The sequence below is a fragment of the Macrosteles quadrilineatus genome, unplaced genomic scaffold, assembly GCF_028750875.1.
Source record: "Macrosteles quadrilineatus isolate MER2022 unplaced genomic scaffold, UCM_ALF_1.0 Scaffold_6__1_contigs__length_79288215, whole genome shotgun sequence".
NCBI lineage: Eukaryota > Metazoa > Arthropoda > Insecta > Hemiptera > Cicadellidae > Macrosteles > Macrosteles quadrilineatus.
The window spans coordinates 29,739,470-29,756,260 of NW_026542599.1; the positions used below are offsets into that span (position 1 = coordinate 29,739,470).

A 16,791-nucleotide genomic window follows, 5' to 3' on the forward strand; every position below is an offset into this window, starting at 1 on the left:
GCAGCATGCTACGATAGACCATGGGGTGTAGCTACCCTTACACAAACATACAAACATACTGCAGCATGCTACGGTAGAATATGAGGGTAGCTACCCTTATACAAACATACACTCATACTGCAGCATGCTACGTCAAGACTATGAGGGTAGCTACCCTTACAAAAACATATACACAAACTGTAGCATGCTACAGTAGATCAAGGGGGTAGCTACCCTTACAAAAACATATACACAAACTGTAGCATGCTACAGTAGATCAAGGGGGTAGCTACCCTTACAAAAACATATACACAAACTGTAGCATGCTACAGTAGATCAAGGGGGTAGCTACCCTCACACAAACATACACTCATACTGCAGCATGCTACGGTAGACTATGAGGGTAGCTACCCTTACAAAAACATACAAACATACTGCAGCTGCTACGGTAGAATATGAGGGTAGCTACCCTTATACAAACATACACTCATACTGCAGCATGCTACGTCAAGACTATGAGGGTAGCTACCCTTACAAAAACATATACACAAACTGTAGCATGCTACAGTAGATCAAGGGGGTAGCTACCCTTACAAAAACATATACACAAACTGTAGCATGCTACAGTAGATCAAGAGGGTAGCTACCCTTACAAAAACATATACACAAACTGTAGCATGCTACAGTAGATCAAGGGGGTAGCTACCCTTTCAAAAACATACAAACATACTGCAGCATGCTACGGTAGAATATGAGGGTAGCTACCCTTATACAAACATACACTCATACTGCAGCATGCTACGTCAAGACTATGAGGGTAGCTACCCTTACAAAAACATATACACAAACTGTAGCATGCTACAGTAGATCAAGGGGGTAGCTACCCTCACACAAACATACACTCATACGAACGTAGTCACCTCTCAAGTAATTCCTCTGGCGGTATAGCTCAAGATGATTAATTTTGATAATTAAAAAACAAACGAACAAAGTGATAATTCTTGCCTCAACGATTCTTTATGAAATCGACCTAATGAAGTCAATCTAGAAATGAAACACATTTATGAATATTCCTTTCAATATTTCAAGCAAAATTTAGAAATTCGAGGTGATTGGTTTGTTTATTAGTTCTAGAGGAACATTATCAACATTTTTTGTGAACTTTTGTAAATAATATTATTTGGACGGATCCTTTTTAAATACTTTTGTTTGGCAAACATAAAGATAATCAGTATTTTAAGTGTGGACTATTTTCTGTGTCGTTGGCAACCTTATCAATTCTTTTCTCTTTGGTTATAGAGGAGCTAAATTAACCTCCATTATTTCAACAACTATGTCACATCCACTAAGTGATCAATATATAGATGTCTGATTTTGTAAACATTTCACGTATTCCATCAAGTAAGTAAGTTGTTTAACCATTTATTCAACAACTGTTATTATAATTAGCATAACCAAATACTTTACGGGTTCTCTTGTGGTCGCTGCTCTAGCATCTATTCTATGCGAAATCCCTTCCCCTACGCAAAACGAACACGATATAATACACTTAAATACTACATGAAACAATAGTCCTACTACTGTACTAAATCATAGACTTTCTTTGGTACGTCTGAGAAACCGTATTCCCAAGAAAAAGTTATAAATTCAAAAGTTAGTAACACTAATTATTTACAATTTTTTGTATTTTTTAATTTTCTGGTTTCATTTTAGTATCTTTCGTTTAGCCTTTTTTGGGCGTATTTATATGTTTATCATTTGACGTTTGCTTTTAAAATATAAGTATTTTTCATATTTTAAATAATTGTGTTACACTGTCGTTTTGCTTGAAATCGCTTTTGATATTTTAAGTAATTTATATTGATGTAGGCTACTCCAAAATATGGTGATTTTTACATATGCTACAGACATTCTCGCTCTTTTCAGTTTCCATTTATATCTAATATATCCATTTCTGTTCATCAAACACTCTATGTGATGTAAACTAAGTTGTAAAACCAACGAAGTATTTGCTGCGCAGTTACACGTTACACGCATTCAACCAAGTACCTAGTACAGCTGATAACAGATATCACGGTTGTGTCGGGTGCGAGGATGCGCGCGCCTAGGCGCAGGGAGAAGGGATGGGGGTCTGCGCGCCTGGGCGCATGTCTTTAACTCATCGACTGGACATTAGGGGGTAGACTGGCTCAAAACAGCGCACTCCATCCCTCTCATGTACATTCAGTTACATACGCTGAATATGAGACAAAGGATTCGATGAAACGATGTGTTGTAAAATGAACACAATTTAGAGAGGACTTTTTCTGGAACGGTTCCTCCGGCGCAGAATCTTTGTGGTTAGAGTACTCGAAGGAGAGATGTTTTGTGCAGTTCAAACTTCAAAGTACAGTATGTGTAATTTATATTGTGAAGGTAGAACTACACGAAAATGAACTACATGAGCGATTGAATTATGTTTTATGTTCTACTAGACATAATTTTCCACGAATTAATTAACGTGGTAGATGTCTCAAGATTTCATGAAAAATTACATTTATTTAAAATAAACCAACATAAATTCTAACCTACTTACTCACTATTTACTCACTATTTCTTCTTATTAGTTCATTTTTGTATTACTTCTTATAGGATTATTTCTCTCGCCCTTTCCCCTATGCTGTGTAAAAATTTAAATATCCAAAATAGCTGTTTTACTTTAGAATGAAACCAAAAAGTATAGCAAACACACATTGATAAATAAACACATTTTATAATATAAAATAAAAATCAACCAACTACCCGAACTATAGATTCGCAGAAATAAGTGTATTTCCAAGTAAATCTGTTGTTTGTGTTTGTAATTTTCCAGAACCATATTTATGAAAATATAGACCATCACTTAAAAGGTTCCTAATGGCTTGTTTTTGTTTATTCTGTCAAAAATGATTTCTCTTGTCAAAATAGCCACTGGGTAAGTTCCTCGACACGTTTTTGTACACGTGAATTGAGCAGATTTTTATGAACAAAAATCTTTCTTAAAATGTAGATTGATTGAGGATTTACTCTTTTTATTACTGGAGTTGGATGATTCAACAATCATGAAACTGGTTAATTAATGGATATTTTATTTGGAGAAATAGCATCTGTAAGGATATTTTATATTAAACACACTTAACAAATGGAATATACACCACAAAGTTTAGGTTTTATTCTACTTCTACTTTGTATATACAGTAGGCTAAACCTATTATTTTATTTATGAATAGAACTTATGTATATTTTCATATTTTATTCTTCTTCTTCTTCTTTGTACGTTGGGAAACCTATTGCTTTTTTAGGAATTGAACTTGATGTACATTTTCTTCTATTTATTCTTCTCCTTATACTTTGCGCATAAACCTATTAATTCCTTCATGAATTGAACTTATTTATATTTTCTTCTTTTTATTATTCTTCTTCTACTTTGCACATAAACTTATTAGTTTCTTCATGAATTGAACTTATTTATATTTTCTTCTTTTTACTATTCTTCTTCTACTTCGTACATAGGGAAACCTATTTCTTTCTTTAGGAATTGAACTTTATGTAGGCCTACATAATCTTCTATTTGTTCTTCTTCTACTACTTTGCACATAAAGCTATTAATTTCTTCATGAATTGAATTTATTTATATTTTCTTCTTTTTATTATTCTTCTTCTACTTTGTATATACAGAAATCTATTTTTTTCTTTATGATTTGAACTTTATGTACATTTTCTTCTATTTATTTTTCTTCTACTTCTTCTACTCTGTATATAAGGAAACCCATTTCTTTCTTATCTTTATAAATTGAACTTTATGTATATTTCTTCTATTTATTATTCTTCTTCTTCTACTTTGCACGTAATCCTTTTAATTTCTTCATGAATTGATTATGTATATTTCCCTCTATTTATACGTATATTTTGTAGGCCTATCCATCTCCCTATTTTGGTTCTGCTACAATCCACGTTTTTTGCCCTGGCTCCTGGTTTTTTTTTGTTTCAACTTTGTTTTTGCTATTACCGTTACTGTTCTTTTTCGGTTTAAACATATTTTTTAGTGTGCCCCATCTCCTCCCAAACATTATACAAATTATGTAGATGTACACTTATTTTGTAACGTGAATAATCTAGTTCCACAAGTGAAATAACAAAATGTTTGAAAACCGTAATAAATATCAAATAGCAACTGTACTGTAACTGTATATGTTTCTAAAAATCTGAAGTTTGGTCAACAGAGGGTATTGCAGTTTATACAAGGACTTCGTCTGTGAAAGAGGGGCGTTTTCGAAATACTTACAGTACTCACGGTATCATAAAAAAATTATTGTAATGAAAATTTTATCGGTTGTAAAAGGATTACAATTATAGTAGGGAAGGGATAAATTCAGAATACAGTAATTCTATTGATGACAATTTTCATGGTAGGCGTACTATTTTTACGTAAGATTTAGTAACGTAGCGAGAGTGATAAAACCAGCGAACACAGCGAATACAGCTTTGTGTGCGAAACTATAAACTTTGTTTTTTCCAAGAACGTTTGGTAAGGACCTATACAGTATACAATTGTTTGATTTGTTTAATCAAAATTCTTTTTAGATTGTTAAGATTTTGCTATCATGTTAAAACAAAGACTAGGGTATTGTAGGTCTACGTGTTTAAAACAATAAACTTCAAAATTATCATTCTATTTAACCACTGCACAATTCATTTCGCAAAAAAGTGCACAACCCTTTATTCTCAATGAAAATGTTTTCCGAAAAATTCCCACCTAGGGCAGTTCGGGAGAATCGATCGAGGGAGCCATTTTCTCCCTCTCTTCTCGCGGGTCGATGCGGCGCGGCTCGGACCAATCAGAGGGCGGGGGCGTGGCTTGACTACGCATGCGCCGACGGCGACGCGGCGTTGCCTCAGTGACTCGCCGGACGTGAAGTAGTGCGGACGTGCGTGGCTGTGCGTGCGTATGGTGGATAGAGCGAGGTGCCTCGGCCATTGCTGGGCCCGGTCAGAACTGTGCACTTGTTGTCCGACACCGGCCTTCGCCCTGGCGAGCGACCACCTACACCACAGGGTGGTGCCGTCCCTGGTAGTCAACCTGAACCAGAGGGGCATCAAGATGTCTCCGGTCAAAGCCGAGCTGGACTCGGACCCCGGCCCGAACAGTGAGTACGGTAGGAAGTCTTGCAGAGTAGGATAGACGTAGTCAGGGAATAGCACTAGATAGAGTAGGTTAGGCTTGGAGAAAATTCGCATGATTAGGGTATAGCCGAGGAAGGACAATGTTGGGAGAATAGAAACCGACGAAGAAAGACTGTTAGGGAGTTCGGTAAGAAATCTCTCTATGGCAGTAGGATGAGTACCGGTATATAGTGAGGGGATATTTATATAAACAAAGTTTAAGAACTGATATGATAAGTGGTTAGGTTCAATAAAAGAATTATACAGGTAGTGCTTTATAGAGCGCAGAATCAGAACTTAGGGCTGTGAGACATTAGGATGGGGGTGAGGAAATACTTCTAGCTAGATGAAAGAATAGTACCTATATCGGATGAGAAGTTAGGTTCAGAGTAAATTCGAATAAGCAAAGTGATGGGGGGGGGGATTCAAGGTATTTAGTGAAGTGCCTGAGCTCAGGTAAAGTAATAGAAACCAACGAAGAAACCCTCTTTAGGAACTCCCCTTGGACAGGATTCTGTATGAAATATTGCTGAGGAGGTAGCAATATTCAGTAGCTAAACAATTTCTAATAATTTGGTTAAAGAATAGAAACCGACGAAGAAAAACTGTTTGAGGACGGGCCATGTCAAAGGATTCGTGGTGAAGTCTTGCTGAGAAAGATATTCAGTAGGCTAAGCATAAAAAATTAAAATCTTCATTTTTGGATAGGCATGATTGGAAAAAGAGGAATAACCTTTACAGTACCTATAAGAAACGTTAGAAACTTGGGCGGTTAGGTTAGGCATAATATAATTTCAGCGGCAATGCAAATTTTGTACAAGTTCCATTAGGTTTTTTGGAACTCTAAATTAGGTGCATCATAGAGTGCAGAATTATAGATAGTCTGGATATTCAAGGTGGTATACATTTTGTAAAGAACTTTTGCTAAGGTGAAGGAATGGAAACCGACGAAGAAAAAATCAAAGCCGCCCGTGTCAAAGGATAGGTCAACGAAACATTTTTAAGTGCCGTGTTCTACTTCAAAAAACACAGATGTTATGAACCAAAATACATAGTACAATAAGGAGTTGCTTGTGACCCTACAAAAATTGATGATCCACACATATTATTCTTCAAAAAATAATACTGGATGCAGTAAATGCACACTCATACGCCACGGGGCGTTTTGAGTTATGTATTCTATTTCTTGAGCATTTGTATTTTGCAAAACGTAATTGTGTGGTTACTGTAAATGGTTTTAAGTGCCTATATCTCAAGATATAGCCTACGGAGTGCCCTTATCCTAGTTGAATTCAAATCGTCTAATAAATCTAAAACTAGGTTCATGATTTCCTGTAGGTCTACTTATTAAAATAAAAGCAATATCTATGATCTCGTTATCTATATATAAATAGGCAAGCATGTTTCTCTAAAACCTTTTTTCTCAGTTCGTGTGCATCGCAGGGTAAATCTGTGCATACTTTTAGAAATATATTTTCCTGTAGATGTACAGAATCCTTTGAAAAATTTAAATAGGCTCAAAAATAAATACAAAAAATCATTTAAAATTTAAAAAAAATTACATGAGCCTTATGGGTTGCCATGGTGGTGACGAAATAATAACGAAATATAAACAGAAAATCAAAACAAATGGAAGAGATTCCAATCACATGTTTTATTTTCAGTGTGGGGTAAAATTAGAGAATTTTGCGCAGTACATATTTTTGTCAAGTTTTCGATCACGGGACGACCTCTAGTTAGTTTAAAAACACAATAATAAAACAAACGTAATATCTTTTTATCAAATAATAATATGAGTCGTAGCACAATAATTAACTAAGATACTTTTTGTTTTCTGTAGGGTAGTATATATGGGAATGAAAGATTTTTTTGTATCCTTAAAGAATGTCATTATTTGGCCTTTTTTATTTTAATTAAAAGTTATTTTTCCTGCAATTTCGCTTAAAAAAAGGCACAACGCATACAGTCAACGGCAATACACATCACCATAAAAGAATTCCAATTTCTCATATCCTACTTAAATATTTAGGGGATATTTCGTAACTTACCTATTCCTTCTGTACATGGTCAATAGCAATAAATTACTCATACTTAACGTTACAATTTTTCTTAAAACTAAAATAAATGTAAATGTAACTAACCATTGTAAAAGATAAAAATACCTGTGAATAAAAATAGCTGTCTTACCATATGTATGGCTTAATTCAATATAAGATTCTTTGGATACAGAATTTCTGAAATTCAAAATGTTTATAAATTGTCACTTTAAATTACCGGTAGTCTTGTAGATTATAAGTATGAGATGGTTCTATTTTATGGTAATATATAATATATACTTCTTAGCAACATAAAGAATACAAAAAATATAAACTATTTTTTGAAGGTCTTGACTTAGGGAATGAATTATAATGAATGAAAATATAAATAATTTTACAGTAAATAGTTTTAAATTGTTAGAAGAAATAGTTTCATCTAGAACTTTATTTACTTCTTAATACGAGAATATATTTGACGAAGATTAGTTGAATGTTGAATGTGCTTTAAAAGTTTGTGTATCATTATTCCTTAGACCTGTTACAACAATCGTTATTGGTCAAGGCATGTTTTCATGTTTGTAGGTTATCTCTCTAACTAACTTAGTTAATCTAAAACCAATTAGCAGACGAAATAATGGTTGTTTTTGTTTTTGGAACGAAATGTTCTTGACTGCGAAACCTTGGATACAAATCGGATGTATTTTTACGCCTTCATAAAACGAAAGTTTAATTATTCTGGGTAACCTTTCGAAGCAGTGTGTAGCCCTATATATTATTTTAAATATGGAGTTTATTGATATAGAAGGTCATTGGTTATTTATTTTTTTTTAAATTGTGTAATAGAGAAGAAATATATTTTTCATGTTGTGGTTGAGAGGACATTTTCAGAAATACGAGGTTGGGACTTTCATTTCAGGATTTTCAGGACTTTCATTCATCGTACCATATTAGGAGATTAAAACATAAATTTTTATCTTTGAAATAACTATATTTATGTATTAGATGCGGCAGCATGGCTTGATTATCATTTCAAAAAATAGTAAGAAAAATATATTTGATGTTTTTGAAGTTGACTTTAATGCTAGTTTCTTAAGAAACTTTTCCAATCATTGGTTTGTATGTAGTATTTTTTTAGTATTTATTGTATAAAACTGCTGTTTTGTCCGTAAAAGTGTTTTCTGTCTAAAAAATAAACAAGGCAGTAAAGTAAGTAGGTTTTATTATTCTGTAGTAATGTGGTACGATAATTTTCACAATACATCTGAATCGATCTGCTAACAATTTCACTTCGAAAATGTTGTGACTTTCTTATTATCATTTTTTTTTTAACAAACAAATTATTTGCGACTCCTAGTAGTAACAACAAGAAATGACGACTCTGCAATTAAATTTAACGCAGGTTGAAAAGTTTCATTCAAAAAGAAAAATGAATTACGATCTAATTGAATCAATTTTCTAACTTCTCCATCCAAAAACTTTTCTCTTCTTGTACAATTCCCTATACCTAGTGTATGATATGACGAGTGACGAGTCGGCCAGTCTGTTGTCACTCATTGTTATCTGTTATCAGAAGACACCTTGTCCTGATAAACACTTTGTAGGGACCGCCTAATGTCTGACTTGATATTTTCAATTAGCCTATCTCTTATCTACTAAGTGTTTACACTTCGTATTTGCTCTAGCGCCATTTTCAAGATCGACCAATCTCGATAGGGTGGTAGATAATGCATGATTTGTACAAACATGGTAAATGTTTTGTTTTTGGAGGAAGTTACAAATCTATTTTATTGTTTGGGCGTTGGTTAATTTTAAAATGTAGACCCCTACATGTCGGAAAGATTTAATAGTGTTTATCGTAAGAGTATAGTGTTTTACCACATAGTATTGATGAAAGTGTGTGTTGGAATATTTTAAACTATATTTGTCATCACTCTATGTACGAAAATAGCTCTTTTCCATACAGCTGATTTATTCGGAAACAGTTTTTCAATCTATACATTTTCCTGTCATAAACATGACTTTTCCTCTTCCAAACAAACTTTTGCCACCATAACCACTATCTTGTCCCAAAATGTGACACTTTCGGGACTAGCAGGAATAAAATAAACTATTAAATTTGCAAGCTATGAGAATTGACTACTTCAATACTTTTTTTAGGTTATTTCAATTGAAATAGGTTAACAAACTTCAAACTCATGCCCTACTGGAACAGAAATTTTACACCTAATGGTGATTGCAAACCTAAACGTAACCAATCAAAAATTCTACTATCTTTATTTGCACATTTGCTTAAAGAACCTTTGCACGACTTTTCGCTCAATCAAACAGGATTTCTAGTGCGGTTTTTTTACAAAATATGATACATAATGACTTAATTTCTCTGCTCAATTTAGCACAGCATACATATACCCAAAACAAAGCAAATTAAGACATATAAATTTTCCTACCTGATACATATGGAATCCTAACCATAATATCATGATTTTTTTCTATTTCCCAGGATAAAAAACCTCCCTGGACAAAGTTACATGGTCATCACCGAAAGTAGTCAGTTAGTTTCAGAACGTTATATTTTCCCAGAAAAATGTTTGTTAAATCCTTGCCACACTATATCAATTTTTTAACAGGATGTTTTTTTAGATTAGTGTCATCCTAATTATACTAGGTTTATAATTTTTAAATGTAAATCATCTAATTTCAGAAAGTTACAAAGATTCCCCCCTAATATTTTTCAACGATAAAACATATATTCTTGTATATGTTGTAACTAAACGTTTTACCAAACCTAAATATTGTATCGCCATAATTCACATTCAATGTTATTAGATCACGATTAAAATGTAGCCTACATTAATTTTTTTCACAAGTAGGGCATACAATTTTTCAAGTGCTTGTGTGGATGTCAAATTATATATCATCACCTGAATATTTTTCATTTTTCAATTACATCACACATCATCTTTCAGATACTTATTACATGTACTATAACACTGACCAAGTTATAACCGTAACACTTTCAGTTTCTACAATTCCACATTTGTTTGTGTTGTAACGGTCAAGTGTGAGTCTATCACTCGCCATCTCGACTCTAGCCTCTAGTCTGTCTCCAGCAATCCTACGACCCTTGCAGGTCTACACGTCTACACTGCAGAGAGAGTAACTTGTAGATTTGCTATCATTTGACGTCGGAATCAAAACAATAAGCCGGCCGACGCCGCGCCGTCGGTGCAAGTGTAATTGTAAAAATATGCAGAAACGGATTTACAAATCAGTCATGCTATTTATATACAAGAATATATAGACTACAAGAGAAAACTAGCATGCAGATATATTTAAATCAATTGACAAATAGTGTTAGAAAGTCTAAAAACTTCGATTTATAAACTTTGATGTTAAATTTAGTAAACTATTCTCAGTCCTGTGTTAGCATTTTCCCCAAGGTGTCCAATTTGAAATTAAAGACGATGAACCAAAACTAAGATACTTTTGGTATCGGTGATTTTAGTATTTATCTTGACTAAAGAGTTTATAGATCGTCGGGGTGAGTTAGGCTTGAAGTGTTATAGTTTAATTGTTAGAATTTTGAACACCATCAATCGTTAAGAGTTCAATAGCCATTTTCATACCTTATATTTAAGATAGACTATTTACTACTTTTGTAATCAGAGCGATAAAAACAAGACTGTTTTGTTATGGGTTGGTCAAACTTAGCTTGGCAGTTTTAGACTGTTACTTCCTTTTCTCACGATCAGATAAACAACAAACAAGACCATTGGTTACTAAGCGCAATTAACTAAACTATTTACCAAGATACTCGGTCTCACGGTCTTGACACTATACTCTCACAAACAAAATAGTTGTATTTTAACTCCTTCTATTCAGCTAAATGAGATGCGAGGACTATTATGGTTTTTTGTTAAAGTTTGGCCGAGCATTTGTTGGGTTCACAGTTGATTCTTTGCGTCAAACTCTGAACAGTTTCCGTACTGACACTTTTTGTCAGAAGCCGGTTACATTAATTCACTATCTTTGCAATCCGAGTAAGCTAGCAAACCGTCGATGCTTCATGTCCAAAGCAATAAACATAGGCTACCATCTTTTACCTTTTCACCCAAGACTACAAAAAATATTGCTCGTATTCAATGAAGTAAGCAGCAGGACCATTGGTTCTTCAGCTTGTCAGCACCAGCGGTAGTCCAGAGCCCTACAATGATGGACGAGGCTTGAGGCCGTGTAGGTGTCCTTGTCGTCGCCGCTAACTAGGCCTCTTGGCCTCTAGTGTCACATAAAAACTCCTAGACTGTCGCCTCTGCCGACACAAGATGCCGGTCTGGAGTCAGTCACACTCACACTTCCTGTGGGAACTACAAGTTTGAATTTGAGAAAGTATAAGTTTACCGAAAGATTGATAAAGTATTGGTTGGACTATGGATAGGACATTTTGAACGTTCAACGTATTTTGAACGTTTTCTCCGTTCCTAAATTGAACAATAAAGTGTAGCTTCTTACCCCTCACTACACTATCTAGCCCACATCATATCCACTAATCTCCCCATACAGATAAGGGAATGGGAGGGAGACTGTCACGGTTTTCAGCAGAAAGATCGGGCGTTGGCTTCTCGGACTGAGCGATGATGCTGCCGAAGAGCTCATCAGATCTCAGTACAGGACATGATAAAGTTGATGATAACAATTCCAAAACTAAATTAGACTAAATAATTGCAAACTACTTCAGTACTGGCACCCTCATTCAAGTATTCTTAGTTTATTATATTATAGATCTGTTATACTCTTTCTATAGTAATTGTTCATGTTCATTTTAGTCTTTTTTACCAACGTTAAATGCCTACCCAATGTCAATTAAGTTTTTCAAACTAAAATTATTATTCTCACGTCGGCAATGATGAATAAATTAGGCACTACGAACTTTGTCTTACATGGGTCCTACTGTACTCACATCCAATAGGATATATTCTGATTGTTGTGCAAATATTATTAAAGAAAAAACGATTGAACTAATGTTATACAAAATAATTGCAATGATTCAGACCTTATTTTCAACAGTATTGTATTAGTGTATTAGTGAACATTTATGATAATGCAGTACAGTATGAAGCTGTGTTAAGTGCAACTTATGTTGTTGGTATACTACATCTTAGGTTTAAATTTCGTAAGTATCGTTATTGCATATAGAAATTTTGAAATGTTCAATGTTTGACGAACAAGTTAATTGATGTAGCATTTCCGAAAACGACGTTAACGATGAATAAAAATATGATTTATAGCCTTATATTGTGTTACCGTAATAACCAGTTTCGAATTAGGTTAAAAATATATTTAGCTCATAGCAAATCTATGAAGTTTTCTAATTTGTCTTGCTGTTACGAATGTATTTACGATAATATCAACTCATGAATATTTTCCGAAACAATCAGATTCAGAACCCGTGCTAAAAGAAACAATCAATCGGGCTAAATTCTCTCCACTATTTAGAGAATACACGCAACATCTAATCTACGCAACAATTTACTTCAGTAAAACCACGCGTTGGAGTCTCCGCGGCGGAGTCACCGCCTGAGTTATAAATTGTCTGATAAAATTTCTTTATGTATGTTTGGAGAACTCGCCTCGAAATTTCGATTAGTCACATTAATATATGCCTCGGAATATTCGTCCCACTCGTAATTATATTATCTGGAATAGTTCCAATTAAAATTCTGGATGGGTTCTGAGAATAGTTGTATAAATACTTTCCAGTCTTGCGATTAATCTGGTTAACGTTTTTAGGAAATTAATCACTTCAAGCTTATATCCGTCAAATCAGACGGTTTTAAGCATCTGGATATTTAATTTTAGGACATTTAAGCTAGATGGGAAAATGCATGACAATTTCGATATAAGAGTAGATGTGTGCGATGCGATATTCAAATAGGCTACTTTAAAAATTTAGTATGAAATAATTTCACCCTAAGATCTGTTTCAAATAAGTTTGAATAATTATTTGACCTTTTTGTCGTACCGGAAAGTAACGGTACCTTTTTCTCTGACGACATTTGTTTGATGCAAAGTTTAAATTTTAAAATGCCGTAGAAATTAGATTTACTTTTTGGTAGTAAACAAATTAAACATTTCATTTTTAAACATATGCTAGACAATGTAGTTATCTATGTAGTGTTCTACCAGGCTAAATTTCGTACCGTAGGAGCTTCGCAAGGAGTTCATTTCACATTTGAATCTAAAGAGTGGCAGAGAGTTCGAACATTTGATTTTTGGACGTTATTATCAGACCAAGACCAAGAAGTGATTGTACATTTTTGTGAGAGCATATCTGTGTGATACTACGTTAGAATTGTTATTGCCTTAAAAGTAAATCATTTCACTCTTAAGTCCACTCTAAATCCGTAAGTTTTAAAGCATTTTGCCATATAATTTTGAGATAAATAAGTTATTGACCATTTAAATTTCCGTATGACACGAAGAAAGAAAAAATGAAATCTTTTCACACTCCGACGAAAGGGTGTAAACATGATTTTCTGTGTGTTATACAACTATTTATTTCCGTATAAAAATATCCATTTGGTAAGATGGTCAAATTCAGTAACATCTTAGGAATTTAGCAAGACTTTTTCCGTCAGGTGAACCGTTTGAGGTGCCACATATCCTGAAGTCATAAAACAGAAGTTGAGACAACGCTTTGAACCCCTCCCAGTGTCTGGCGCCTCAAGGTAGGCGTCTAGAGGACAGAGAGAGGGTAGAAGAAAAGTCAGGCACAGGAATGTCTTTGATTCCTGTGTTCTAGGAAAAAGTTTCAAAACAACCAAAATAGCCAAATGTTTGCGAGCAGTGGTGTGGTTTATTTCGCCTTTGTGATGCAGGTAAACTATTACTATCGTATGAAGCGAGATACGTCGATGGTTTGACTTTCTATTTTTGATTTATTTTAACACAGTCCTAGAAAGTGGCGAAATGAATCTTGATTATTACACAGATACACTATTTTGATAACAAGGTTGGAAAACAATATAATTTCGTTTCAGTTCGATCCTAGGTGCATCAATCTTGCAAACCTTCTTGTAAATATTTTGTTTTAAACTATCACAATATTTTAGGTAAAACATGAGTTTTTTTAGTTAAGTTTTTGAATAAATAAATTTGTTTTAAGAATTTTGTCAAATCTCAAATGGCCTGGCAAAAATAATTTACAGATGAACGGCAAAACGTAAATTAAAATATCTACAAGAAACCAAAATAGTATAAATCATTGTAAAAAATGAAACCAAATTAATTATCAGTCTTTGACGGTTATCACACAAAATCTAAGTACCTCCTAACAAGTACCAATAAATAAACGAAATTGCCAACAGCGGATCCATAATTTCGACTCTCGGCAGTTATTTCTTATAATGCGGACAAGAAATAAACAAATTGATATAGAGCGGGGGGCTACAAGATAGGGAACGAGTATACCACCTACGGTATAGCAATATCACTTGATAGGCGTTATCAGCGGCGGCGCGGACATGACTGGGTGCTGTGTGAAGTTGCCGACACTGGAGTGACGTCATACTGGACATCAGCTGATCTGATCAGATGATGAGTAACAAAGTGTCGTAGGTCGTACCAAATCCGGACGGATGATTGATATGCCATACCTCGATGGCCATACCCGCCAAGTAGTCCTAAATATTATTCTATCATTAACTTTAAACCTTTATAATTTTTAGGCTTTCATTTTCTATCAACCGATCACTGCTAGTTCTTGTACGGATGTATAGTTGGTTTATAGTCCTATATTTTAAAATGACCCATTTGTACATGCAATTTTAGAAAGCATTGGAATGCTCAGAAGTAGGTAAATCCGAAACGTAGAAGATTGAACTATAATTTTAAGAGTTAACTATTGCTTTCCGAGGATAATTGAAAGAGAGGAGGAATCTATAACTGTATACAAAACTATGTTAAAAGGTCCAACTTATCAGAATCTGATTTGTGTTTTTTAACCCTTCACGTGGATAAGGTTTTTCTTAAGTTTTTACGTGGACAAAATGGAACTTTTTTCTAGGAAATTAGAAGTTGGACGTGATGAAACTTGGATTCTGAAGCGCATCAGCTGATAAAGAAAGATTCCATTATTGGTATTTCGATGCGGCGTTGACACGGCGCTGCGGAACTTTGGGACGTTGTCTACAACGGCCATGACGTAATTATGGTCAACAACTGATAGTGAAAATATAATTTAAAATAACGTCATAGTGAACATAAGCTGATACGGCACTGATTCATGATCACATGATATTGCAGCGGACATGGAGTATCTTGTTTGAAGTTGCCGATGATTTTGATAGTAATAGTTGACATAGTTTGATACCATGCTGATTCATGATTTGTTATCTGCTGAAGAAGGAAGACTAACTTCCTTGTCTTGATTTATACCTTACGAAATAAATTAGTAACAATATCGCTAATGCTGTTGAAAACTGGAATTGTCTAAAAATACTTTGAGAAGTTCATTTTTGGTGATGATGGGTTTAATTTAGTGTTGCCTTGCGTTGTGTCATTTAGAAGATTATCGCGGAAACAGTTCGTGAAGGGTTATGTCTGCAATAGATATTCAAACCTTGGAAATATACGCGTTGTTTCAAAACGTATCATTTATGGAACTCTTTGGGATCCAAGCCACCTTTTTGACACAACCTTTATGAACCAGACTGAAATAATTTTCAATCTCTAACGACTTAGACACTACAAAATTTCAGTCCCACAGTTTTAGAACCGAACTGAAGTTCCCAAAGACGCATCCTCGTCGGAAACGGGCGACATAAAAAGTGGACCAGACGCTGGCAGGACACTACCCAGAGACACGGGTACGTAGGGTCGGCGAACTGATGAATGTAAGGTTGTAAATGTCCAAAGGACGAAGGACGCGACCAGGCGCCAGGCTGGAAAGTGTGCGACGCCTGAGGACCTGCCGTAGTTGTGAATGAACCTAGAGTTGTAAGCCCATTGTCTTTAATTGGGAACTTGTAATCTAGTTTGGACGGTCCCTTTAATGTGTTATGGCTTCATTAGATTTGATTTGACCCGTTTGTCGGTTTGGATTTTACGGATTTTTAAGTAAACTTCGAAACTTGTTGAGTTTTTCAGATGAGAATTCGGTTTAACACTCCAAGTGAGAAGCTACGTCCGTAACTTCTTCTAAAAACTCTTTTAATACATTTACAGGTACTCTGTGTCCGATAAAAAAAATTGATAATTTAATCCAATCATACATTTGGTATATTTGGTCTCATTCGGTGCATACTGTGCAACGTATAAGTTCCTAGCATATTCTGAACACTTCTGAAATTCATGCAGTGTTTATTTTTTTGCTTGTTATTTGATTAACCGAGTCACGAACGTTCCTCCTACAACGTCTAGCGTCTTGAACAAAGTATCAATTCTATCCTTACAATACACTATAATGTTCATACGTACAGTGTCCCTTTGCTTGTTGTCTGCTAAACGGAAGCTTTTTTCGTCATAAGTCTCATTCTTCCGCACAATACACTATTTACAGTGTTTGCTTGATTGTTTTCTGATGAGGGTTTGTACATAC

The 16,791-nt window shown here is 34.6% G+C and overlaps 1 protein-coding gene across 5 annotated transcripts in view; it reads left to right on the forward strand.

Annotated features, from left to right (window-relative positions):
• The first annotated feature begins 4,754 nt into the window (after positions 1-4,754).
• LOC128997282 (insulin gene enhancer protein ISL-1) overlaps positions 4,755-16,791 on the forward strand; it is a 90,045-nt gene continuing 78,008 nt past the window's right edge. For 4 of the 5 annotated variants that reach the window (XM_054422902.1, XM_054422905.1, XM_054422904.1 and 1 more), the window contains exon 1: positions 4,755-5,144. In XM_054422902.1, the coding sequence (XP_054278877.1) occupies positions 4,946-5,144 (199 nt within the window). In that variant the 5' untranslated portion in view covers positions 4,755-4,945. The remainder of the gene's footprint in view (positions 5,145-16,791) is intronic. The other variant, XM_054422903.1, reaches the window with a different exon arrangement.